At 43.4% G+C, this 27,993-nt stretch overlaps 1 protein-coding gene across 1 annotated transcript; it reads left to right on the plus strand.

Moving 5' to 3' along the window:
* Window positions 1-18: 18 nt before the first annotated feature.
* On the plus strand, window positions 19-27,977 carry LOC138794810 (enoyl-[acyl-carrier-protein] reductase, mitochondrial-like). Its single transcript, XM_069973694.1, has 10 exons — window positions 19-206; window positions 4,464-4,561; window positions 5,543-5,674; window positions 17,442-17,585; window positions 19,874-19,976; window positions 21,215-21,317; window positions 21,488-21,561; window positions 22,462-22,522; window positions 23,206-23,278; window positions 27,559-27,977. Exons 1-10 carry the CDS (start codon window positions 19-21, stop codon window positions 27,720-27,722), a joined length of 1,140 nt encoding a protein of 379 aa, XP_069829795.1. The 3' UTR covers window positions 27,723-27,977.
* Window positions 27,978-27,993: the final 16 nt, after the last annotated feature.

The following is a 27,993-nucleotide window of genomic DNA, read 5'->3' on the forward strand; positions in this document are numbered from 1 at the left end:
TTTGTTGCCAGTCACTGTATGCCACTGATGGAGAAAGCTGGTGTATTCAGGATTCTAAGAGAATTACTTTTTCTCAAGCAAACCCGATATGGACTGTTCTATAAAGGTCATTTCACTTACAGCACAAGGTTTCCATGGCGGTCTTACCAGACATATTGTAAAAGTCTTGTCTACAGAAGACATGGTCCTTGGAAAGAAGTTTTAAAGTAAGTAATTTAATGATTATGTGTTTTGGCTCTTGAGGAGGAGGTGTCACATATGAATAACTTCTTAAGCACTGGGATGGACATTCTTTTCACAACCCAGCACACTTTCTTTGGCACAGTACATTAGTTGTATTATCTGTGAGCGTCTTCTTGCTATAACCTCATCATTTCTGCTGATTAGGCCAATTTTATGTTCTTCCTATTCTAATAATTACTTCAGCCAGTTTTACTTTCCTTACTGTTTCTTTTTAGAAATCAGCACAACTTCTAATTGTTAAACTTCAGCATAAATCTTTTATACTTGTGTGTGTTTATATGAATTTTATTTTTTTCCCGATCAAATGTTTATTACCTTTCCCCAGGTTAGTTGAAATATTTCTGATTACTGGGGGCCCCACATCTGGAACTCCCACTGATCACTAGGTTGGTCGTTTGAATGGAGTGGTGGAGTATGCGCATTGCCGCTCATACTAGTGAATACCTATTGGATGCGCATTGCCGCTCATGCTAGTGATTACCTATTGGAAACCTTTTGCTATACACCAGTTGTTTAAAATATTCAGATGTGTATCACATATCACGTAGGTGGGTGTAATATGTGGAAACATACTAGAATCAAAGTGTAATATAGTGGAAATCAGTATTAATAAGATGTCTATATTACAGGACATAGGTGTATTAGGGTCCATTCAAATGTACCATATTGCAGCGGGTTTCCTACTGCGAGTTTTGATGTGAAATCCGCTGCAATACTGATTACTATTAAAGTCTACGGCAATACTTCTTTATGCATCTTAGGAAAAGCATGAGGAATAGCAGAAGTAGGGTATTCAACCTATAAGTGATCCTCTACCCTGGGTGGAGATCTTTTAAAGTGTAACTACCTTTTATAAAAACTGCTTGCAATCACAACCTTAAAAAAAACAATTCTAAAGTGCCGATTCAGACATACTGAATATGAATCTCAGACACAAAATCTATTGTATAGTCCTTTCTTTACGGGCCTGCATTCTTTTCTCTTTACCCTTAAAAGACCACTGTTTGTTTGCGTTTCCTAATGATGATTAGTTTTGGTGCTTCTCTACAGTAATTAGACATTCATCCTTCAGAAAAGCTGGTGTTCCGAAATGAGCTGCCCTTTTTTTCCATTACCTAAGTAATTAGAATCTATTTGATTTTATTTCAGTAAAGCTGGAAAACAAATAATTAAAGTAAATGATACTGAACACCGACGCTGCTTAGTTTGTAGAAATACAATTATTTTAGTCATTCTCCTGATTACAGATGTTGACATTAATTACCAATGAATAAAGCTATTTGATCATTTCCTTTTTATTTCATTACTCCGTATGGTCAAATTAGTCTCGGAAACGGACCCTCTTTAATTTCACCAACAATTTGGCGATTTATCAACTAGATCAGCTAATTGTTATGGCATATACAGTTTGAGCCTTAGTTGCTGAATATGAAACAGTTTGACAATGTAATAAAGTAAAACTGAGTTCACCCTAATTGGATGTATCCACAATTGTTTGCAATTTCCTAATCACATATAATTAAACTTAAACTGTCTCACAGCTGCTAAAAGTCCCAATTTCCTACACAAAAGTTGAAATAGTAAAAGTCACAATATAGACCCATATGGGGCTTCCATCAATATACTGCACCTTATGAAATCAATGAAAGCAGAACAGCAGTTCAGGCCCCACCTCCCTGATTCTTTAGCTTAAAAAGAAAAATGCAGTTTTAGATTGTACAGTATCGGACAGAATCCTCTGCTGGGCCCCCAGCTTTAGAACCTGTACTAACACTGACTGACATATTGTTTCTCATTGGTTCTTCCTTGGTGGGCCCCCAGGCTCATTTCCTGTCAATGTATTAGGACACTTACCCTACTTTTGATCAAAGCATTGAGAATTTTCCAATATGTAGCTGCGACTAAAACAAAGGTTCAGAAAGCCAATGAAAAGCAAGATGTTAAGGTAAATGGCAACTGACGGGGACAAAGAAAAAGGAGACGTTTTTCAGTGACAACAAAAAATTATGACCAACACACAATAAAAAAGTAATCCATTATGAAGAACAAATTCACAAATGCCGTACAAGGCTGCAATGTTCTTCTTTATAATGTACTGTTACTCTTCATACTCACTTCAAAGAGATAACCCCAAATTTTAATACCGAAAAATATCACTACTTAAAATTTGCTGTTTGCCCTTTTCTGGTCCATAAATGCACCTGGTATTGTAAAATGAATACAATAATCTTCAGAGATGCAAACACAAATCTATTTTGTTTCCATTCCTTTTATATAATGTTTCTGATTTGACTGATTTATTGCTTTTCCAATATACTGTATAAATCTTGTATGTCATTAATCTTTGCATTCTCTTTCCTAATGATTATTTTACTGAGCCTGATTTTTGATCATACCCCATTAGTCATTTTGTCCGCTTGTGAGGCTTCTATTTCAGTGATTTTGTTTCCACTTATTTGTACAAGCTGTGCTTTAATACATTCATCTAAATTCATTGCCACATATTTACATCACTCACATTTTGAGATCTCTTCATTCAAGCAATCACATTATAGACAGAAATATACTCATTTATACATATCGCTATTCAAGGCAATATAGCCCAGCTCCAGTTAGTGGGTGGCAATGGAGGAAAGCTGCATCAATTGCTGAGCCAGGCAGCCAATGGAGGAAGATTTCATTGCAGGGAGCCGATCTGTACACCCAGAGCAGTGTCAAAGAAGTAGGACTTAGAGCGTCAGCGCCCTAGGCGTGGATTCCTCTTCACTCTTCCTTCCTGTCCTCTTCTCTTAGTATTTAGCAACGCCCCTGGGTGCAATTTCTCCTTTTCAGCGGTGTTTAGCACTGTAGCCATCCGAAGCAGCACAGGTGCACTAATGCTCTTTATTCTAGCTACCGTGTGATTGCACCTGACCTGTCTTCTTTACCATTTGGGATCTGTCAATTTTGCGGCTCAACACTTGTGAGGAAGATGGAGCAGTAGCTATTGCATTTCCGCCGTCTCCCTCACCAGCATTGCACCACCCAAATGACAGATCCCAAATGCTGGTGAAGAGGATGGCAAAGGGGCAATCACACTGTAGCTAAAACAAATAGCCTGGTTGTGTCAGTGCACCTGTGCAACGTTGGATGGCTATGGCACATGCGCAGAGTTTAAAAAGCTCTGAAGAGGAGAAATCCTGCCCTGAAAGACCTGAGAGACATAGTAGACCTAGGGCACTGACGCTCTAGGCCCTGCCTCTTTGACACCGCTCTGGATGAATAAAAGAGTGTTTTTACCCCTAAAGACGGCACTAGAAGGGATTTGAAACAGATGACAGGAAATTACTTGATGTCAGTAAATAAACAGTACTAGAATGGTGGATACAGCTGTCATTTTTTTTCTACTAATACATGGTTACATTTTGCCCGTGCCAGCTATAAGCAGCTGGAAGTCACTGTCTATGGAGTGGACTTGAGTAGTTCTCCATACCTCCTTAATGGCTCTATGAAGAAAATAAACGCCATAAGTCATTAAGGGGTTAAATATGGTTGAGGTGAAACATTGGTGATGTTTTTTTCTAGTTTTCCATTCTACTATTTGTATTAGAAAGTAACCCTGAAAGCTATTTGCACATTACCTGCATGGACTCCAAAGCTGTTACAGCCATCGAAAAAACACTTGTTTCAGGGTAATTTTCAAAAAAAGGTTAGAAACTGGTTTCTCATATGTCTTAAAGGGGTAAAGTCCTTTAGGGCTGGAGTAACCCTTTAAATAATCCTTCGCCAGTATGTGTGTCATTATTAAAATCTGAGGGCTGGCATTAGGGATGAGCGAACTGGCTGAGGTTCGAGTTCGTATGAACCTGAACTATCAGCTTCTGATTTCCGCTGTCTGCCCGCTCCGTGGAGAGGGTGGATGCAACCTTGAGGACCGCTTGGAAAACTGGGATACAGCCATATCCATAGGCTCGCTCATCCCTAGCTGGTATAGGTTTCAGCTAAAAGTTACATCTGTGTGCAAACATTTATTGTAGCAGATGTGATGTGTATGGAGGCCACACCCCCTTCACACATGGTCCCGCCTTTTGCAGTCTCCTTGGTGAGTGCAGCACAGACTTTTAAGCAAACATTTGCAACTTTAATAAATTTTTCCCATAATTTATTTTGCAATATGTAAAATGCCAGTCAAAATAGCAATGTATAATACAGCCCTCATGCTTGGACATTGTTATTTCCAGACTGGAGAATGCCACCCTACCTCATGTTGGAGATCAAGATATCCATATCAGGATGTTGGCTGCTCCAGTTAATCCTGCAGATATCAACATGTTGCAAGGTAAGCTTTGGTGCATTGGTGGTCCATTGGCTCCCTGCAGCCAGATCATCAGATTCAATGCCAGTACAGACTGAGGCCTCCCAGGCTGCCTGACCATCTGGGGTTGCTTCAGTCTGTCTGCATCAAGCTAAAGAAATTGAGCCGTGATATAATGGATCAATGCAGCACATATGTAATGCATTGATCCCTATGAGCAATCATAGTATTGATCATAGAAGTCCCCTAGAGGGACTACAAATAAGTGTTAAAAAAAAAAAAATTTAATATATAAAAATCACACCCCATAATAAAACTCTAAATCGTCCTATTTTTCCTATTTTTTAAATTAAAAAAAGAAAAAATTTTTTTGGTATCACTACAAGTGAAATTGGCTGAACTATTAATAAATGACATTTCTGATCTCGCACAGTAATGGTATAAGCGCAAAACAACAGCCAAAGTGCAAAATATGAGATTTTTTTGTTATATCATATCCTGAAAAAATGTAATGAAGTCGCATTCAGTACACAAATCCAGTACAAAAATGATGCTTTCCACAGCCCCATAGACCAAAATATAAGAACATTACACAAATTAGAATAGAGCCATTTTAAGCTCATTTATTGATTTTCAAAAAGTAAAAATTTTTCAAAAGTAGTAAAATAACATTTACTGTATATAAATTAGGTTTCACTGTGATTGTATTGTGAGGAACATACTTCAGATAACATGTCAGTTTCAATGGTGACAAAGACCCCCCCCCCCTTTCTTTTTAAATTTTTTTAGTTTTTTCTGCATATTTTGCATGAGTGTGTCACTAAAAAGAAAAATTGGTGCCACAAAAAAAAGAAAGAAAAAGAAAAAAAAGAAAGCACTATGGCCTTTTAAACATGAGGAGGAAAAAATAAAAATGCAAGGGAAGGGGTTAAAACTACTTGCCCTATGTTATATTTTAATGCATTCTACTAATGATTTCTGATATTCTCTATTAAATCTACACAGGAAATTATGGAATTCTACCTCACTTACCGGGAATAGGTGGCAATGAAGGAGTTGGGGAGGTGATAAAAGTTGGTTGTCAAGTCCAGGGAATCAAACCAGAAGAATGGGTTATACCAATCGATTGTGGTTTTGGTAAGTTAAATGGGCACCCTTATCAGTAAATAATGCTAAACCAGCAGGGGGGTGATATAATACATCTTTTAACCCTAAGATGACCGGGCCAATTAGCATTTTTGCACTTCAGTTTTTTTTTCCTCCTTGTGCTTAAAAGGCCATAGCACTTGCATTTGTTCACCTTGAAACTCACATGAGCCCTTATTTTTTGCGTCACTAATTGTACTTTGCAATGACAGGCTGAATTTTAGCATTAAGTACTCTGCATAACCAGGAAAAAATTCAATGTGTGGTGAAATTGAAAAAAAAACACACCATTTTTTTATTTGGGGGGTATTTGTTTTTACACCATTCGCCCTGGGGTAAAACTGTCTTGTTATATATGTTCCTCAGGTCGTTACGATTACAAGGATATGTAACTTGTATAACTTTTATAATATGTGATGGCTTGTAAAAAATTCAAACCATTGTTAACAAATATATGTTCCTTAAAATCTCTCCATTCCCAGGCTTATAGCGCTTTTATCCTTTGGTCTATGGGGCTGTGTGAGGTGTCAGTTTTTGCGCCATGATGTGTTCTTTCTATCGGTACCTTGATTGTGCATATGCGACTTTTTGAACGCTTTTTATTACATTTTTCAGGATTTGATGCGACCAAAAATGTGCAATTTTGCACTTTGGGAGTTTTTTTTGCGCTTACGTCGTTTACCGTGTGAGATCAGGAATGTGATTAATTAATAGTTCGGGTGATTGCGAACATGGCGATACCAAACATGTTTCTTTATTTTTATTTATAACATGGGAAAAGGGGGGTGATTCAAACTTTTATTAGGGGAGGGGGGGGACTTCTAGTATATCCACACTGCGGGCGGGAGACATGGCCATCTTCACCCAAGCACTGAGCACTGTGTTCGACAAAGTATGCTTGCTCAACACTAGTGTTTGTCTTTACTAAGCTTCTTACTGAAACATTCTAACTGTAACAACCCCCCCCCCCCGTTATGATAACCTTGAAAAATAACCTTTAGTATGTATACTATGTGTGTGCCTTAGCAGCAGCTACTGGCAGCTCTAGCAAGTGGTGTATTCTTTCCAGTCTGACACAGTGCTCTCTGCTGCCACCTCTGTCTGTCCAGAGCCGTAGGGGATTTGCTACTACACCCCTTCCTGCAGGACATGCAGCAGCTGATAAGTATTACACAACTTGAGATTTTAAAATAAAAGGAAATCACACATCTATATAATTTTCTGCCACCAGCTGGTTTAAAAGAAAACAAATTTCGTTGGAGTTCCCCTCTAACTAGTACAAACACAGTACAAAGTCTTCTATATAACAAGCAGCCAGCCATTTGTCTCTCTGTTTATTAATGACCATTCCGATCAATCATTTTACTTTCTATCATAATTCTACTTTTAGAGTCAGGCAAATAAATGTGAGAATATGCAGAGAGGTTCAGGTATCAATAATATCAACAGCTATAATTGTATTCATAAAGAAGGCTCGGGCTGTCATCTGTTAGAAGTGCTGCCTATTATTTCACTTGGTGGTAGTTTTAAGTAAAGAATATCCAATTTCAGGAACATCTGAAATGAAAGTGTCACAGCTGTCAGGGGGAGACAGCCGTATCTCATCTCTTGAAGTAAGTAATCTAGAGGAACATGATAGACAATATCCAGCCAACCAACTTTCTAATACTTTGTGGCATCATCAGCTGTCGTCTAAAGAAAAAAAAATTATAATGGATTTGATGCACGAAGCATATCAAGTTTATTTGCTATAATGTCTGTCATTGGAAACTACGGAAATATATACAGTAACTTGTAAGTATATGGCACCTCTCCATTTCCTAAGCTTGGAAGGAAATCTGCACCCTCCAGATACACCAATAACAAGAAAATAATATGATTCCGAACAGAAAATAAAATGTTCAAGCTATATACCGAATCAATAAGCACACAGCAACACTGTAACCATCCAGTAAACAATAAAGCCCAGACATCAAGTTGCAATATTACTTTCCAAATCCAATCTATTTCATGCTTAAAGGGATGTGCTATTGCTGAGTTGTAATGTAAAATTACTTTGTAATTCACTGTATTTAATGTTCTGCACATACAATAAAAAAACAAGAAAATATGTTTTCCAACAGTAGCGACTATGTGGAAGAAGGCGACAAAATTACGGCACGACACACATTACTCGAGTCAATAGTTCCAAACACAGCATACGTTTTTTTTTATGCCTAAAGCTCAATGCACATGGCAGATCTGTGTTTAGAATATCCCATGCAGAACAACAGGGAAATACCTTAGTGAAAGGGGTACTCCCACGTTGATAGAATCAGATGTGTACCACATATATATACAGTATGTAAAGGAGAACAAATGTGCTGGTTTGTAAAGTAACATACTATCGGTCTGATCACTTCTTGGTTTTATTTCTGAACTGTGACCCCATGACCCACTAAGCCGCAATCCCCCTTTCTTACATGTGCAGTGGGGACTAATAATATTAAGTTGAATTGAGCATGCTTAACCATCTCAGTGGATGCCCTAGGCTAGTCCTGAGCAAAGGCAATAAGGCATAACAAGAAGGCACATGGGAGATTAGTAAGTATATATCTGTCAAGCAGTACATTTTCAAAAAATCTTTTACCGTTAAAATAATAGATCACATAATGGATCAGGTTATCGCACAGTACAGTATTAGACCAGCTTAGTGTCTCCATGCCCTCATGTCAGGGCCGCTTTAACCACAGGGCACATGGTGCACGTGCACCGGGCCCACTGGTTAAAGGGGCCCCCCCGAGCAGGCCGGCCGTTGCTATGTGCGACCAATGCGGTCGCACAGGGCTCCGGCCACCAGCCTGTCAGGGGGGAGCGCCATGGATGGGTAATCTACTTACCCCTCCATGGCGCCCCCTGCAGGGCCCCCCCGTCCGCCGCTGCCCCCGCCCGCTGCTGCTGCGGCGCTTCAGCGCTGCAGCAGCAGCGACACTGACAGAGAGAGAGCCATTGGCTCCCTCCCTGTCAGTCACTCTTGTGGCCGCACTTCCTGCGGTCACAAGAGGCCGCACTCTCCCTCTAGCGCCCGACGTCACTGGAGCGTCGGCGCGAGGGTAAGGGGAGTGCAGCCTCTTGTGACTGCAGGAAGTGCGGCCACAAGAGGGAAGAGAAGAGGAACGCGTGGACCTAGGTGAGTAACAGTGTTTGTTTTTTTCAATGTTATATGGGAGGGGGAGCTATATACTATAGGGGAGCTATATACTATGGGGGGGCACAGGGTTCTATATACTATGGGGGGCACAGGGGGCTATATACTATGGGGGAGGACAGGGGGCTATATACTATGGGGGAGGACAGGGGGCTATATACTATGGGGGAGCACAGGGGGCTATATACTATGGGGGAGCACAGGGGAGCTATATACTATGGAGGAGCACAGGGGGCTATATACTATGGGGGAGCACAGGGGAGCTATATACTATGGGGGAGCACAGGGGACTATATACTATGGGGGAGCACAGGGGGCTATATACTACGGGGGAGCACAGGGGGCTATATACTACTGGGGAGCACAGGGGAGCTATATACTATGGGGGAGCACAGGGGGCTATATACTATGGGGGAGCACAGGGGGCTATATACTATGGGGGAGCACAGGGGGCTATATACTACTGGGGAGCACAGGGGGCTATATACTACTGGGGAGCACAGGGGAGCTATATACAATGGGGGAGCACAGGGGCTATATACTACTGGGGAGCACAGGGGGCTATATACTATGGGGGAGCACAGGGGGCTATATACTATGGGGGAGCACAGGGGGCTATATACTATGGGGGGCACAGGGAGCAATATACTATGGGGGGGCAGAGGGGGCTATATACTATGGGGGAGCACAGGGGGCTATATACTACTGGGGAGCACAGGGGGCTATATACTACTGGGGAGCACAGGGAGCTATATACAATGGGGGAGCACAGGGGGCTATATACTATGGGGGAGCACAGGGGAGCTATATACTATGGGGGAGAACAGGGGGGCTATATACTATGGGGGAGCTATATACTATGGGGGAGCACTGGGGAGCTATATACTATGGGGGAGCACAGGGGGGCTATATACTATGGGGGAGCACAGGGGGCTATATACTATTGGGGAGCACAGGGGTCTATATACTATGGGGGAGCACAGAGGAGCTATATACTATGGGGGAGCACAGGGGAGCTATATACTATGGGGGAGCACAGGGGAGCTATATACTACTGGGGAGCACAGGGGGCTATATACTACTGGGGAGCACAGGGGCTATATACTATGGGGGAGCACAGGGGGCTATATACTATGGGGGAGCACAGGGGCTATATACTATGGGGGAGCACAGGGGAGCTATATACTATTGGGGAGCACAGGGGGCTATATACTATTGGGGAGCACAGGGGAGCTATATACTATTGGGGAGCACAGGGAGCTATATACTATTGAGGAGCACAGGGGTCTATATACTATGGGGGAGAGCACAGGGGGGCTATATATTATGGAGAGCACAGGGGGGCTATATACTATTGGTGAGAGCACAGGGGGCTATATACTATTTGGGGGGAGCGCAGGGGGGCTATATACTATTGGGGGAGAGCACAGGGGGGCTACATACTATTGTGGGAGAGCATAGGGGTCTATATACTATTGGAGAGCACAGGGGGGCTATATACTATTGGTGGAGAGCACAGGGGGGCTATATACTATTGTGGGAGAGCACAGGGGGGCTATATACTATTGTGGGAGAGCACAGGGGTCTACATACTATGGGGGAGAGCACAGGGGGGCTATATATTATGGAGAGCACAGGGGGGCTATATACTATTGGGGAGAGCACAGGGGGCTATATACTATTGGGGGGAGCACAGGGGGGCTATATACTATTGGGGGAGAGCACAGGGGGCTATATACTATGGGGGAGCACAGGGGGCTATATACTACTGGGGAGCACAGGGGGCTATATAGTACTGGGGAGCACAGGGAGCTATATACAATAGGGGAGCACAGGGGGCTATATACTATGGGAGAGCACAGGGGGCTATATACTATGGGGGAGCACAGGGGAGCTATATACTATGGGGGAGCACAGGGGAGCTATATACTATGGGGGAGCACAGGGGAGCTATATACTACTGGGGAGCACAGGGGGGCTATATACTATGGGGGAGCACAGGGGGCTATATACTATTGGGGAGCACAGGGGTCTATATACTATGGGGGAGCACAGAGGAGCTATATACTATGGGGGAGCACAGGGGAGCTATATACTATGGGGGAGCACAGGGGAGCTATATACTATTGGGGAGCACAGGGGGCTATATACTATGGGGAGCACAGGGAAGCTATATACTATGGGGGAGCACAGGGGAGCTATATACTACTGGGGAGCACAGGGGAGCTATATACTACTGGGGAGCACAGGGGGCTATATACTACTGGGGAGCACAGGGGGCTATATACTATGGGGGAGCACAGGGGGCTATATACTATGGGGGAGCACAGGGGCTATATACTATGGGGGAGCACAGGGGAGCTATATACTATTGGGGAGCACAGGGGGCTATATACTATTGGGGAGCACAGGGGAGCTATATACTATTGGGGAGCACAGGGAGCTATATACTATTGAGGAGCACAGGTGTCTATATACTATTGGGGAGCACAGGGGTCTATATACTATGGGGGAGCACAGAGGAGCTATATACTATGGGGGAGCTATATACTATGGGGGAGCACAGGGGAGCTATATACTATGGGGGAGCACAGGGGGGCTATATACTATGGGGGAGCACAGGGGGCTATATACTATTGGGGAGCACAGGGGTCTATATACTATGGGGGAGCACAGAGGAGCTATATACTATGGGGGAGCACAGGGGAGCTATATACTATGGGGGAGCACAGGGGACTATATACTACTGGGGAGCACAGGGGTCTATATACTATGGGGAGCACAGGGAAGCTATATACTATGGGGGAGCACAGGGGAGCTATATACTACTGGGAAGCACAGGGGAGCTATATACTACTGGGGAGCACAGGGGAGCTATATACTATTGGGGAGCACAGGGGGCTATATACTACTGGGGAGCACAGGGGGCTATATACTACTGGGGAGCACAGGGGGCTATATACTATGGGGGAGCACAGGGGCTATATACTATGGGGGAGCACAGGGGAGCTATATACTATTGGGGAGCACAGGGGGCTATATACTATTGGGGAGCACAGGGGAGCTATATACTATTGGGGAGCACAGGGAGCTATATACTATTGAGGAGCACAGGGGTCTATATACTATGGGGGAGAGCACAGGGGGGCTATATATTATGGAGAGCACAGGGGGGCTATATACTATTGGGGAGAGCACAGGGGGCTATATACTATTTGGGGGGAGCACAGGGGGGCTATATACTATTGTGGGAGAGCACAGGGGTCTATATACTATGGGGGAGAGCACAGGGGGGCTATATATTATGGAGAGCACAGGGGGGCTATATACTATTGGGGAGAGCACAGGGGGCTATATACTATTGGAGGGAGCACAGGGTGCTATATACTATTGGGGGAGAGCACAGGGGGGCTATATACTATTGTGGGAGAGCATAGGGGTCTATATACTATTGGAGAGCACAGGGGGGCTATATACTATTGTGGGAGAGCACAGGGGGGCTATATACTATTGTGGGAGAGCACAGGGGGGGCTATATACTACTGGGGAGAGTGCACAGGGGGGCTATATACTAATGGGGGAGCGCACAGGAGGGCTGTATATAACTGGAGGAGCACATGAGGGGCTATATACTACAGGGACACCTTAAAACTATGGAGGCACAGAGGGGTGTAACTATGTAGGGGTACAGAGGGGTGTAACTACTGTATAGGGGTACAAGGGACCTAACTACTGTATGTGTTGGAGCCTAAAATATTTGTCTGGCAGATTCTGGAGAGAAGATTCACAGCCAGGAGAAGCTTCAAGGTGGCCCAGGCTGGATGGAGAGAAAAAGAAAAGGTGACAGACTCTGATCGGAGAAGACGCCCCCGGTGAGTCACTGGATGTAACTGCACTCTGTTATAGGGTTGTAGTGTTAGGGGTCATGATGTGGCGGTATTATGTAATGGTATCATTGGTGATATCTTTCTGTTTTGTTCAGTGCAGTTTTTATGTAATATGTAATCACTGTAATGTGGAAATAGTGTTATAGGGTAACTACTGTATGTATTGGGGCTCTTATTACAGTGTGGGGGCAAATTCAGTACATTATACAATGTGCCGAAAGGGAAGGGGGGCCCACTCTTGAGGGCTGTGCACTGGGCCCACCAATGTATTAAAACGGCCCTGCCTCATGTAGTAGTTAGGCCCTCCTCTGTTGCTCCATATAAGGCTCCAGGCTAGAGATATCTGGCTATCCCGTGTTTTGAGCCTCGTAACTGAGGCTCCACGGACTCTTGTTTTGCATATTTAAATTTTTGGGGGCATCAGTGGAGACTCTTGATTGAGTACTTCATTGGAATTTTTTTCGCTGTTCTCCTTGAGTTCAGTGATTACTGTGTTTTGCTCGATATAATAGTTAGGTCCCTATGTGCCGTTAAATAGTAGTCATGTAGTAGTTAGGCCCCTTCCCACCCATAAGTATCTAGCTGCTGGTGGAACTTCAGAGTCAGTCTTTGAAGTGACAGGACGCTCAGCCAATCACCAATGGAGGAGGAAGACCATCAGTGAAGAGAGGGGTACAGGATGATTAGTCTGGGGTGCGGGCAGGGTGATACAGGGTAACCAGTCTGGGGTGGGAGTAGGGACACAAAGGAGCAGGGTCATGGAAGCAGTGGGAGTGTGTGTGTGTGTGTGTGTGTGTGTGTGTGAAGAAGGGGGAATTTTGGTGTACTTCTGAAATCATTTTGGGATTGTGCCTGTGTTTAGGGGTCTGGTTAAGGTCTGGAATAATGTTGTGAATTGAATTGGGAAGGAGGGGAGGGGTAGCACATTATTTTATACTTTAACCCCTTGATGACACCCATCACTAGCCTCAGGCTATACCATTACACTGGGGCTCAAGCTGGAGATGGGTCAGGAAGCTCCGCCTTATAATCACAGGTACAAACAGGAGGGAGAGGAGACAATGGCGCCTCTGTTAAGGTATTTAGGCAACAAATTCAAGATGGAAGTAATTTAGAAAATCAAAAGTGAGCACACCTAATAATCATGTCTTATAAAACTTTACAGCTACATGGTAACTATGAAATTATCTATGCGGTACTATGAACACCACACTAGTGCTGCCATAGTTATAGTAATTAGAAGAAAAGGCAAAGCAGCAGGACTGGGAGGCCCCCGCCCCCCTTCCCCACCAGGAGCAGGGAGCCCTGAAACTTATTCTTTTTCAGATGTATATCCTAAAGTTCTGACCCACGATCATAAGCCGATAAGGGGTGTCAGTTATTCCCTATCCTATTTGCATTGGTGACGCTAATGAATGAATTTGCATGGATTCCAATACAGCAGGTGTACAGATACCTGCAGCCTCTTACAACACAAGCTTATTTGCTGATGATCTTTTACTTACCTTAAGGGTCTGTTCACACGTACTGACTCGCAGCTGAAATCTCGCTGCGAGAGCCGCTACGAGTCAAGGTCCTGGTAGGTCCCTTAACCCCCTTCTGCTGCCGCTCGGCTCCAATTCCGCTGTCTGTATATACATTACCTCTCCTTGCTGCACGGGATCCCGGCGTCCTGCTCTCCCGCCCAACCAATCAGTGGCTGCAGCTGGGCAACACACTGATTGGCTGTGCGGGAGAGCAGGACGCCGGGACCCCGTGCAGCAAGGAGAGGTAATGTATATACTGTATAGACAGCGGAGCGGGAGCCGGGTGGGAGCAAAAAGGGTTAAAGGGGCGGGGTCTTTAAGACCGCTGCAAGTATGTAGTACTGGGACCTGCCAGGACCTTGACTCATAGCGGATCTCGCTGCGATTTCGGCTGCAAGTCTATACGTGTGAACAGACCCTAAAGGGAACTATCAGCAGGTTGGGCATATCTAACCTGCTGATATGTGCCGTGGCCTGGGTTGCTGGAACTAATGTTGGGCCTGCTGGGGGGTTCTGGCATTTTAGAGTCTACTGGTCATGGTGGCCGGGAGCAGTAACACCCATCCCAGGGCACACGGCAACCTGAACTTGGTTTTCACTAAGGTGAGGTGCGAGGTGTTGGTCCCAATTTAAGCAACTTTACTTGAAAAAAATGGTCAAAAATTGTCACAAACAGTGTTCAGGTACAATACAATAATCCAACAGGTAGATAGGTGAGTTGATAGAAGAAACAGTAACAGGAGATAGGGACTGGATAAAAGCGCCCTTGCCTAGTGTACTAAGTACTCTGCCGGGATGTGGTGAAGTGTTGAAGAAGTGTTCTGAAGAAATCCTCGTACTCACGTATGGATGAGTCTCACTTATCTCACCTAACCGCCTTCTGCCCCATTGTGTTGAGTTTAAGTCCTATTGGGGTAGTATGAGTCCCAGGTGTCCGCTCTGTGCGGAGCTCCTTCCTACTAAGCTGAGTGTCTTGTCAGTAGAGAGCGGATAAACTTGCACTGTGCTCTACTGCAGGTATAGTCTTGAGTTTTTCCATCCCTTTTCTATGGTGGTCGACTAGGTTGGGAAGCTAGTGTCAGGAACAACTACATACACATCCTGTCTGGCCTGTAGCCAGGCACTAACTGCTAACTAAATGAGGTTGTTGCTAGAGAGAAAGAAGTGTATGTGTAGCTAGACCTAAGTGTTATCTGCAGCTGTGCTGTGTGAGAGTGACATCTAGTGGCTGGAGTAAGGAACAGCGGCAGACCTGTCCTAACCTGTGACACTAGAGTGATACAGTTTTACCAAGGTGTAAGAAGAGAAAGAAAAACATGAAGTGGGACACAAAAATATGTTCTTACTGCACAGAAGATGCTGAGGAGGAAGGTATGTATCTTATGTTCCTCCTTGGCACGGTTCTGGCGCAGTTAGTTGTTCACCCCTTGGTCCGGTAGGACAGTCCGGTCTAACCTCCTGATATTTCCCCTTTAATATGCCCTCTCATGTCTCTGCCCAATTTATTTTCTATTTTACATCTCTTGTCTTCTCTCTCACTACTTGTGGTTAAAAAGTTCACGTTGGTGGATGAAGAAGTTGGATGCAGCCCTAGGGAATGCTGGAAAACATGATACAGCCATAGGCCATTGGCTGCATACATGTTTTCCAGGCCTCACTAGGGCTGCATTTAACGTGTTTCAAAAAATAAGACTGGTTCTTATAATTTTTTTACCTGAAAAAGGGGCTAGGGCATATTTTTAGAGAAACACAGTATAAGTATGCCACTACACTGTATCCCCACTATATATGGTAGTCAGCCGCCATAGGCTGTAAGTTACCTTGCAGTTAGGCCCGATAGTGTATACCTTTCTTCCCCTCTGTAATGTTCCCCCATACTGTATACCTCTGCCCTCTGTAGTTGTTCATCCATACTGTATACATGCCTCCTCTGCAGGTAGTCCCCATACTGTTTACCTCCCACTCCTTTCTGCCTTTCATATTGTATAAATCCCCCCTCTACAGTAAGCGCCCCCCCCCCCCCAATACTTTATACCTCTCCCCATTCTGCAATTGTTGACCCATGCTGTATACCTCCTCCTTGCAGGTAGTCTCTATACTGTATACATTACCCCTCTGTAGTAAGGGCCTCACATTGTATACCTCCCCTCTGCAAGTAGTCCCTATACTGTATACATTCCCCCTCTGCAGTAAGCCCCCCCCCCCCATACTATACACTTCCCTCCCCCTCTGTGGTTCTTCCCCTATACTGTATACATCACTAGAGATGATCGAACATCGGAAAATCTTAGGTTCAAACGAACTCGAACATTTTCAAACGTGCAGCATTTGATTCCCGATGCCTTCCCAGTCTGTGGGGAAGAAGGAGACAGCCAGAGTACCGCCTGAAATTCTGGGATACAGCCTAGGTAATAGCTGCAGAAACTCTTTGGAAGCAGACCTGTTAAACACCTGATATATATATATATATATATATATATATACACATTCACAGGGGGGGTCTGCCTCCATGGTAGCTACGCCACTGCCCTTTGCAGGTAGTCCCTATACAGTTTACATACCCCCTCTGCAGGTAGTCTTCATACTTAATACCACCCTCACCCCCTGTGTAGTTTACCCATGTACTCTTGTCCCCCATATTCAATGTCCCCTACTATGCATCTTCTTACCCCTTCTGCCTCCCCTGCAGGTTGTATTGAGCAGGTGAGGGTGGAGCATAACAAGTCTGGCACTGATTGGCTGATTCAGTTACCCAGTGTCAGGGATCTGGTCATCTGACTGTAACTAGGGCTTATTTTCAGGGTAGGTCTTATTTTTTGAGAAACAAAGTACTTATTCAGCCACTGATCGGACTTGAGCATGCTTGGGTTGTGTCTACTAATTATCAATTTATGGCAGACAATTCCTTTAATTGTGTATCACAACTCGTGCAAGCGACTGGGGTTGATTGTGACCCACAAGTGACTGTGACCCTGATCTTAGATGGACTTCTTGTAACTCTCTGGTTGTGGCCACTTGTGGGTCACAATGTGAGCCCAGTCACTTCCATACATTGTGTCTTTGCACTATTGATGTGTGCCCCATGTCCCTGTCAAAATCGCTGTGTAGCCCTGGCCTTACTGTTAAGTCACTCTCATATGTCTTTTTTTAAATAATAGGTACATGGAGAACTGAAGCAGTTTGTAAGTGGAGTGAAGTAATTCCTGTAAGTAAAGACATTTCGCTCCTCAGTGCTGCAACGCTCGGTGTTAACCCTTGCACCGCCTATCGTATGCTCACAGACTTTGAGGTTCTGGAGGCCGGTAAGAAACTTTTATCTCTGACTTTATACCATTAAATAGTTTCTGATGCTCAGAGAAATAATAGTTATCATTTCACATACACTTGAGAAGACACATTTAAATAACTGGTAACTATAGCTGCTATAAATATGCATGTATATAGGAGCAAAGGAATACACAGCTGTTGTTGTCAAACACATCTGATAGACACTCACACTTACAGCTGTCACATTTGTATTCACCTGTCTATTGCACAGGGAGAATTTGTACACCACATATGGTAGAGTCACAAACCTCCCTCTCTACAACAGATGACTCCTTCAGATTCTTCGGCTAACCCTTATCTAATGAGCTTTTACATAAACGCTCGATACTAATCACAATTTACATATATGACAAAGAGAATTCTCTGTGAAGCGCTGAATAGCTGTGGTTTTATCTCATACAAATAGAATCTATTGACAATACGAATAGCTTAATATATTTATTAGAAAATGTTTTATGCTGATAAAATCCTTTAAGCCAGTATCCATGTCAGTAAAATGTCTCCAGATTTCTTATCAGGAAATTTGGGTAAATTTCCACACCCATAAGGTTCTATTGGGCATGAATAACCTGCAGGATTTTACCTAAAGGGTGTCCGTGACGGAATATAGCCCTTAATAACATATTTCCATGTCCAGAATTCTAGACATCTCCAGATGCACATCCAAAATCTCTCTAGATTTTCAGATGCACAAGTGCATCGGCACCTAGTGGATGCATGTGCCGCCAGGTGCCGATGCTGGCCCTTTAAATGTTATTGGCCCTTGACCCTGATAATCACTCTTGCAGCCGGAGGCAGCATCCTGCCACAAGAGGCTTCATTGTTGCTTCATTGTTGTGGAGCACCAGTGACATCACTAAGCCCCAGAAAACACAAGGAGAGGTATCCACGGACATGTGAAGGGGCCTTAAAGGGGTTATCTAAGTAACAAAAACATATTCTAAACAATCCCCCTTCCCATTACCACCTTATGTCTAATATATGTATACATGTAGAACCTATCTTGCACTTTTTTTTTCTCATTCCTATCCGCTCTGGTCATGTAAAATCCTCTACTCTGGGTCCACTCTGACCACGCTCAGCTCCATCTCCCTCCCTCCCTTCGTAGTCACAGGACATGCGATCTTCTCTCTGAGGCCTGGGTTAGCTGTCTATTGCCTTGGTAACCCGACCCTCAAGAGATGTTATCTGCATCATCTCCATGTACCTGTGCTGTGTCCATAGACTTACATGTGTCCCTGAGCCTAGGTTTCTGTAATATGAAAAGTTATGGGTCTATCTATGCTTGCTGTCAGTGAATATGGGCATATGTACGAGTCTTTGTGTCTCAGTTCTGCATTGTAAGTGTTATAGATGTTCTTAGAGTCTGGATGGAACTAGAATGTTTTCATTCACAGTCAGCAAGCAGAGATCTAAACCTACACTACACCCCCACCCCTGGTAAATAGATGTTGTTATGCAGCACAATGCTACACCATGCGCGCGTCAGCTCTGCTACATCATCAGCTAGTATGGAATACATACTGGGGTGATGTGATGCAAAATCTGTGAAAAAAACAGTCCTGTGTTTACTGTGCAATAGTAATGACAGCAGTGGGCAGGAAAGAAAGATAAGGGGGTGTGTATGCAAATGGGCCAATCAGGGAAATGAATGATGGGAAATGTAGTTTCCTATCTTGGTTATAAATCAGCTTTTAGAAAAACTTGTAAGGGTATGTGCAGACTATGGAATTGCAATGGAAAACCCATCGCAGATTTAACAGCTCGCACCCGCTCACGGACTCTGGCGGCTGCGCACATCACCGCCCATGCCATAGACTCCATTCTATGCATTCATTGGATGGATCTGCCCGTGAATAGAATTGAATCTATGACACGGGCAGAGGCACACGTGGCCGCCAGTGTCCACAAGCTGCGGAATCCGCGATGGGTAGTGTGCACATACCCTAACTCAGGAATGGCGGCATCTAGAAAGACAGAAGAAAGCTCAAAATTCTGAGGGGGACTTGGGGAGCAAGACCAGCTAGCTTTTAATTTTTTTGCTCTTAGGTGGATAACCCCTTTAAGTCCTCTCTTAGTTAGATGCCATGTTTGTTGCCAACCTAATCTGGCACTTTTGTTGCAACTCTATCAGACTTTCTGGATTCTTAGATGCCAGATGAAAGGGTTTTCTCCTAATTGTTGTTCTTAGAATCGCCTCTTTGTGAGCATTTCCCAATAATACTATTACCTTTCATAACTATTACATTTTCAACCCCACTAGGAGACACTGTAATCCAGAATGGTGCCAACAGCGCCGTTGGACAAGCTGTTATTCAGATTTGCGCAGTGATGGGAGTGACTACCATTAATGTAATCAGAGATCGGTAAGAGTTTATAAATCCCAAATATTTCCATGATTCATTAATAAATAACACTTAATATTTTTAGGACCGCTGGTTTTCCATGCACGTGATTTCAGTAGCTGCAGAAAAGCCTCTGTAGCAGAAATAGATTTTACGCAGATGAGATACGTAGGGGATACACCCCTGTTAAAGGCTTGTTTTTTATTATTTATGTCAGGAAAAGCTTCCAATGCATACAATAAAGAAAAAAATACATCCTCAACAGTTATCAAAAAGCTTATTGATATTGATTCATAGAAGGCTACAGCATATATAATGTAGTTGTAGAGAAGTCTGTTCTGCATTGCCATTGTTTCAAGGGGTTTAAAGGGGGCCTTCTTCTTATCCCCTATTGTGAGGATATGGGATGTGTCCATGGTGGCAAAACCTTTTAGATTACAATGACTAACAGGATAAAATGATAAGTTTTCCTCTTTGCTCTTTGTATCCATCTGAAATCTGAGGGGCATTGGTGAAAAAAAAAAAGTTACCATATGAACAACTGGAAAGAAAGCATCAATAAATCATAGAAGGATTCTGCTTTTGACTATTTTTGTGATTTTTCAATTACGTTCAAGTACTGTATTCATATTGACAAAGGTTAAAAAGACACAAAAGAAACTGGAAAAATAAATATCTGCTTTATGTTGTGTTGTTAAATGCTGCCCTCTAGTGGCCGAGAGTGAAACTCCTCCTTGTGCTCAGCACTTCACTCAGGTTTTTTTTTAAGAGAGATTGATTTATTGACAGGACTATAAGAAGGTCTGTGCTCATAACATGGTTAATCTGGATTGTGTAAATCCAATATTATGCTGGTCTTATTTTGTGTGGCCAGGAAATACATGCTCAGGATGCTCTAGCAGGAGCAAAATGTAATGGATTGCAACTGGCTATGCAGCAAGCCATCAAAAACATGCTGTACAGGCATGCCTTATATGAAAAACTCTATATAAAACTGAAATAAAAATATTATAGGAGCTAATCGGTCAAGCTCAAGTCTGATTGTTCGGCATTTAATATCTGTGGCTGAAGAAGTTTGATGCAGCCCTATAGCTGCCTGGAAAACATGGATACAGCCATAGGCCACATCCATGTTTTCCAGACTCCCCAGAGCTGCATTCAACTTCTTCAGCCCACAGTAATCAAATGCCGAACAATCGGACTTGAGCATGCTCCTGTTGCGCTTATCTCTAGTACTTACTTATTTTCTATTCTTTAAGACCTAATGTGGCAAGATTGAAGGAGAAACTATTATCCCTCGGTGCCAACTATGTTATCACTGAAGATATGCTACAGAAACCAGAAATGGCAAATCTCTTCAAGGTAATTCTGACCGCGCTACTCCCTGTACGTCTTCTAGATTTCACTTGCATAGCAGGATTATAATTCAAGCTTGTAACCAGTATTCAGAAGTGACAGTATGAATTATCAATACAGAACAATGCAGATCACTCTATATACCAAACTGGCCATGCTTTCTTACCTTTCCACAGATTGCCAAAAAGCCCAAATTAGCTCTCAATTGTGTAGGCGGAAACAGTGCTGGAAATCTCTTCTGCCACCTCAGGTAGGTTCCATTTGTATATAATTGTATAAAGCTGGGAGGATTTATCACATTGAGTTTATCAGCAACTTGACCAAAGAATAACCCTTACCAGCATTACAAAGAGGCTACAATGTTGCAGATACAGCCTGCCAGGAACTTATTTATATCAGTTGTCTTGGAGGAGAGAGGGGAGGAAGGGCAGAAGGAGAGAAAAAAGCTCACATAGTTTTCCGTGTCTTCAGCTGAAAGTAGCAGCTCAGAACCGGGGGAAGGAGACTGAATAGATAAGAACAAGTATGGAATTAATAGTTAGTCTTACCATTGACAGCAACATATGAAAAGTTATGTTTCAGTGGAATACCCCTTTAATGATACATGTTCACTGTCCTAAAAGATCAGGAAGTGATGAATACTTGAATACTTACTGCAAGTCCATTAGTAGGTGACCTCATAGAACATAGAGGTGTCCTATTGTCAGACATAAAAAAGACAGAAGATGCCATAACAGGCAGCCAGCCAAAGGCAGATAGATATATTTCATAGTAGGACCTCACTTCCAGTGTAAGGGGGCATTCACACCTGTGTAAAATATTGTCTGTGCACAGTCTTCTGCAGACCGGACCTTGGAGCTCCTGGCGTCATGATTCATTATGATGCCAGGCGCTCCGAAATTGTTTAAACGTTTGTGCTACTGTACTGACACAGCTGTGGGCTAATAAACTGAAAGAGACCGACTTCATAACAGATAGGATCAAGTTAGCAGGTGGTCAGTATTACTGGCTGCACAATGTTGTACATATTTTCCTACAGTTTATTTTCATTGCATTCTGCTAACAATGATGTTATGAGAAACAATCAGCATTATGTCAGCACTAGGTTGAAGTACAGATTTAAACATAACTTTATTATGTATGTCCATAGGGATGGAAGCACCATGGTAACATATGGGGGAATGTCCAGAAAACCAACTCCTTTACCTGCTGTAAGTATTTACATGAATTACTAGGAAATTATCCACAGTGTTTATCCTCTTATTGGCCAGATCCTGTTTCCCATTTTACATGGATATTCAATGCCAGAATAGTGTTTGTTTCATTGTTGATAAATAACAGGTTATTAAGATTTTGTAGAATCATAGAAGATCAGCAGAAAAAGAACCCCTGGTCCATTTAATCCGCCCTTATATTATTTCCTTTACTATTTTCTTAGTATACAACATATACAATAGGTTTACCCCAGGCATGTTCAAATTCAGTTACTCTAGATTTACCTACCACATCTGCTGGAAGTTGTTCCAAGCATTTACTACCATTTTAGTAAAGTCATTTTCTCATGTTGCTTCTGATCCCCGATGACATATTGATTAGATGTGCGGTTTATTACAGTGGGACTTTGGCCACTGACACACAAACTGGGGCCAAGAACTTGGCTTCTTCACTTTTTCTCCCCCCAAAAACAGAGCCATCAACACTTTTTAAATTGCAATATATCTATATCTATATGCCATATATCAGAGTGACCTGTTGTCACCCTTCTTTCCAGTAAGGTCACAGAGATCTGATTTCTCCATTGCTCAGACATTGAGAGCAAATCCTATGCTATACTATTCAGGTTTAGTTTGGATCTTGAGTATTTTTTTAGAAGAACGATTCTGTTTTATTTCAGAAAGCATTAATATTTAAGAACGTAAAGGTGTGTGGCTTCTGGATGACACAATGGAAAAGAAACCACATGCATGGTAAGGACGGAAGAAACACTTGTATATAGTGTAAAGCATGCGTCTCCAAACTGCGGCCCTCCAGCTATTGAAAAAATACAACTCCCATCATCAGGCCCGCTTCTGCCATGAGGCGGACTGAGGCTTCTGCCTCAGGCGGCAGCTCCTGTGATCTTGCAGGGGGCGGCACAATCTTCCTTGCCACTGTCATTTTAGTGAAGTGTAACTTCACTAAAATGACAGCAGCCCCCGATCTCCTAGCAGTGCTCAGTCCCTGGTCCGGCCCCCTGCCGCCCTCCCCAGGAACTGCCGGGCTACGTCTCTGTTATGTGTGATGTCACCCAGCAGTCTTCCTGAGGATTGGGTAAGAGCCTGCACGGCCGGCCACAGCGGCTCCACACTTGATCCCTCCTCTGCCTCAGTCCTCAGTAGTGAGTATTACAACCAGGGCAAGGGGGGAGGCTGAGGGCGGTGATTGTAGGTTAGGGCTGGGAGAGGGCACTATCTGGAGGGAGGGGGATCAAGGTCTCAGACCCGAGGGAGCCAGCCAGGTGTGAGCCAGAGCCAGGCCTGTATGTCAGGGATTACAGTCACTGTGTTGTGCTCCGTGTGGGTGAGGGATCTCAGTCAGAGCCTGTACAGACAGGGCAGTGTGCAGATAAGAGTGTGTGCACACTGGAGAGAGGACACATCATCCGTCTTTGTGACAGCTTCTGATCCCGGCTGATGTGCAGACTGATAAGAGCAGCAGAGCATCCTTGTATCTCGTGAGTGTGTGCCCCTCCTCCTGCCTGTGCTGGACTCCAGGCCCCTCTTCCACTACTATGCTCAGTGTATACCGCAGTCTGGGGCATAGTGGTGGGGGTGGTATATATGGCTGCACATGTGGATATATATGTACTCTGGGGCCCCCCCGTGTACATTTATATCCACATGTGCTACTATATACCACCCCCTCCACTAATATACTACAATGTACATATGCATCCACATGTGCTGCCATATATACCCTATACTGCCATATACCACACTATATTGTTAAATAGTGTGGAGTAGCATGCTGCCATGCTGTGCAGACTAGTTAGTAATGAAGCGCGCAGCTTGTCTGGATCCAGCCCTTAGCCTCTCTGCGCTGAAACTTGTAGTACAACAATTTCAGCTTAAATATTATGCCAGGTTCTTTATAAAGTAAGGGGCTTATGATGTTCTGCAGCAGCTGAGGTGTATCATGAGGTTCTGTAGCAGCTGAGGTGTATGATGATGTTCTGCAGCAGCTGAGGTGTATCATGAGGTTCTGTAGCAGCTGAGGTGTATGATGATGTTCTGCAGCAGCTGAGGTGTATCATGAGGTTCTGTAGCAGCTGAGGTGTATGATGATGTTCTGCAGCAGCTGAGGTGTATGATGTTCTGCAGCAGCTGAGATGTATGATGAGGTTCTGCAGCAGCTGAGGTGTAGGATAAGGTTCTGCAGCAGCTGAGGTGTATGATGATGTTCTGCAGCAGCTGAGATGTATGATGAGGTTCTGCAGCAGCTGAGGTGTATGATGAGGTTCTGCAGCAGCTGAGGTGTAAGATAAGGTTCTGCAGCAGCTGAGATGTATCATAAGGTTCTGCAGCAGCTGAGGTGTGTTATGAGGTTCTGCAGCAGCTGAGATGTATCATAAGGTTCTGCAGCAGCTGAGGTGTTATGAGGTTCTGCAGCAGCTGAGATGTATCATAAGGTTCTGCAGCAGCTGAGGTGTGTTATGAGGTTCTGCAGCAGCTGAGATGTATCATAAGGTTCTGCAGCACCTGAGGTGTGTTATGAGGTTCTGCAGCAGCTAAGGTGTGTTATGAGATTCTGCATAACATCATAATACACATTGAAAAAATAATAAGTTTACTGATAGCTGTGGTATTCACATGGGAATAGTTGATAAACAATTGATTCTAGGATTGGGGGGGGGGCGCCATTTTTTAATTTTTGCCTCAGGCAGCACAAAAGCTAGAATCGGCCCTGCCCATCATGCCCGGACAGCTAAAGCTTTGGATTTAGCTGTCCAGGCATGATGGGAAATGTAGTATTGCAGCAGCTGGAGGGCCGCAGTTTGGAGACCCATGGTGTAATGCCTTAACAACAGTTAAATACACAATATATTATCTTTTATGTTAGTTTTATTTAAGGGGTATTCTGGAGGGGAAAAATGTGATCAAATAAACAAGTGTCAGAAATTTATAGAGATTTGTAAATTAATCAAAACCATCTCATATTTTACAGTACTTATCAGCTGCTGAATGTCCTGCAGGAAATGGTGTATGCCCACCTCAAGAACTGTCCAGAGCAGCAGCAAATCCCCATTGAAAACCTCTTCTGGTCTGGACAAATATTTTCCAGAAACACTGGAACATCCTCAGAATGGATAAGGACTTGGAGAATGTCCTGAATGACTACCCCAAGTTTATTTATAATAAGGGGAAAAGTTTGGGTGATCTGCTGCCACCTCTCCCCGTGACAGGAAATGTCCAGAGCAGGAGAGGATTTCTATGGGGATTTGCCGCTGCTCTGGACAGTTCCTGACATGAACAGAGGGGGCAGCAGAGAGCAGTGTCAGACTGGAAAGAATACACCACTTTCTGCAGGACATACAGCAACTGATAAGTACTGGAAGACTTGAGATTTTTAAATAGAAGTAAATTATTTATCTATATAACTTTCTGATGGCAGTTGATTTAAAACCATTTCTTTTTCTTGGAAGTACCACTTTAAAAGGAACCTACTGTATTATTGGAAAGCTCTGTTGTTGTACTGTAACTGTAAACCATTCCGGCACTTGTGATTCCATCCCAAGACTGGGGCACACCAATATCCACTAGTTTGTGGGGGCTTAGTCTTTCTTTACAGGTGGTCCAGCCTGTGACTCCCTCAGCGGCATCATAGCTTCTATTGGCATGCCTCCCAAGTGTCCCTCTTTTGGAGGGACAGTCCCTACTTTTGACCTATGTACCTCTGTCCCTGGCTTTGCCCCTTACATGTCCCTCTTTTTAACCTAGAAATGAGACTGGCATTAATAAACTTTCTATGCCGCTCAGTAAAGTGTCTGATTTCTTACTATATAAAAGACCCAAACTTAGAAATCAATGAGCCTGCATGTGTGAAATGATGTGTGACAGGGGCCATAATGTCACATGATTCATCTGAATATAAGTTTTTAGGATCCAACTTGCTAAGGAATAATATGTAAGTTTGGGTCTTTTATAAAGTAAGAAATCAGACACTTTATTGAGCGCCATAGAAAGTTTATAAATGCCAGTCTCATTTCTAGGTCAAAAAGAGGGACATGTAGGGGGCAAAGAGGGACAGAGGGACATGGGTCAAAAGTAGGGACTGTCCCTTTAAAAGAGGGACACTTGGGAGGTATGTATGGATCCGTTTTGGGGACACAATCCGTGCCGCAAAAAAAAAATGATTAAGCCATTGTGCGTCCGCCTCACCTATTTGAATCGGTGGGTCCCAGCAAATGCGGATAGTTACTAAAACACATTTGTAATCCTGTCCGCAGTTGTGGTTCCGTAATTACAGACAAGGTTACTGATGTGGGAATGGGACCTAAGGATGCAGTCACACATACAGGAGCTGCTGCAAATATCAATGTAACTGAGTGCATGCATCAATCTGCAGCAGATCCTGTACGTGTGAATGCATCCTTTCATTAAAAAGTATAGAAATAGAGGATTTTCCTAGACTGAACCACAAGTGTCCCTCTTTGGACGTCCAAAAGGTTGGGAGGTATGGCATTAGTGATTTCAGTACAGAACATGTCGGGTAAGGTCACCAAGGGTCATGTCCCATCCACTAGTACAGTAAGACTGGTGCGCTAACTAAAGCTTCTATGATGAACCAATGTGGGATTGGAGAGGTGAGCAAAGTTTAGTGAATTTCTTTGATTAAAAAAAATATAACTAAGGGGAGATTTATCAAACTGGTGTAAAGCAGAATTGTCTTAGTTGCCCCTATCAACCAATCATATTCCGCTTTCATTCCTAACAGGTCCTTTGAAAAATGAAAGGTGGAATCTGATTGGGGTAGACTTATCAAACTGGTGTAAAGTAGAATTGTCTTCGTTGCCCCTAGCAACCAAAGTGTTGTGGATATTTTAGACCTGAATACCCCATTATGATTTATAATAAGAGACATAAATGTTGGTTGCATATTTGTTATTAATGCCCCTCCATTGTCAAATCCATTGCTTACTGTCTAGGAATAATCTACCACTGTATAATACCGTCTACCTTATACCGTTATACCTTTCTTATCTTGCTAGATCTTACAAAACTTACAACTATGGTGTCAGAATTGGCAGAGATGGTAAGAAGAGGACAGCTGCTGGAGCCCATATGCAGCACAGTTCCATTTCAGGACTATAATAAAGCCCTTCAAGCCTGCATGGATCCTTATAGTGTTAAACATGTACTGATCATGAAGTAATAGTCAAGAGATGTGCGTTCACCATGTATAAGTTGAAGTCATCTTCTGTCTTTGCACCTGTGCTAAGAAGACGTTAAATGGATTAAGCATTAATTAAGAAAAACTGTTTGGTCTATTTATAATGGTAATAAAAAAATAATACCATACTCGTTAAGATGTCAAATGTACCTTGGTTTAAGAGCGTTTTGGTTTAAGAGCTCACAGTTTTTCAAAATTGTGACTTGGTGTAAGAGCATTACTTTGGTTTAAGAGCTCCCTGTACTGGGTTGGA

Source organism: Dendropsophus ebraccatus, chromosome 6, assembly GCF_027789765.1.
Source record: "Dendropsophus ebraccatus isolate aDenEbr1 chromosome 6, aDenEbr1.pat, whole genome shotgun sequence".
Taxonomy (NCBI): Eukaryota; Metazoa; Chordata; class Amphibia; order Anura; family Hylidae; genus Dendropsophus; species Dendropsophus ebraccatus.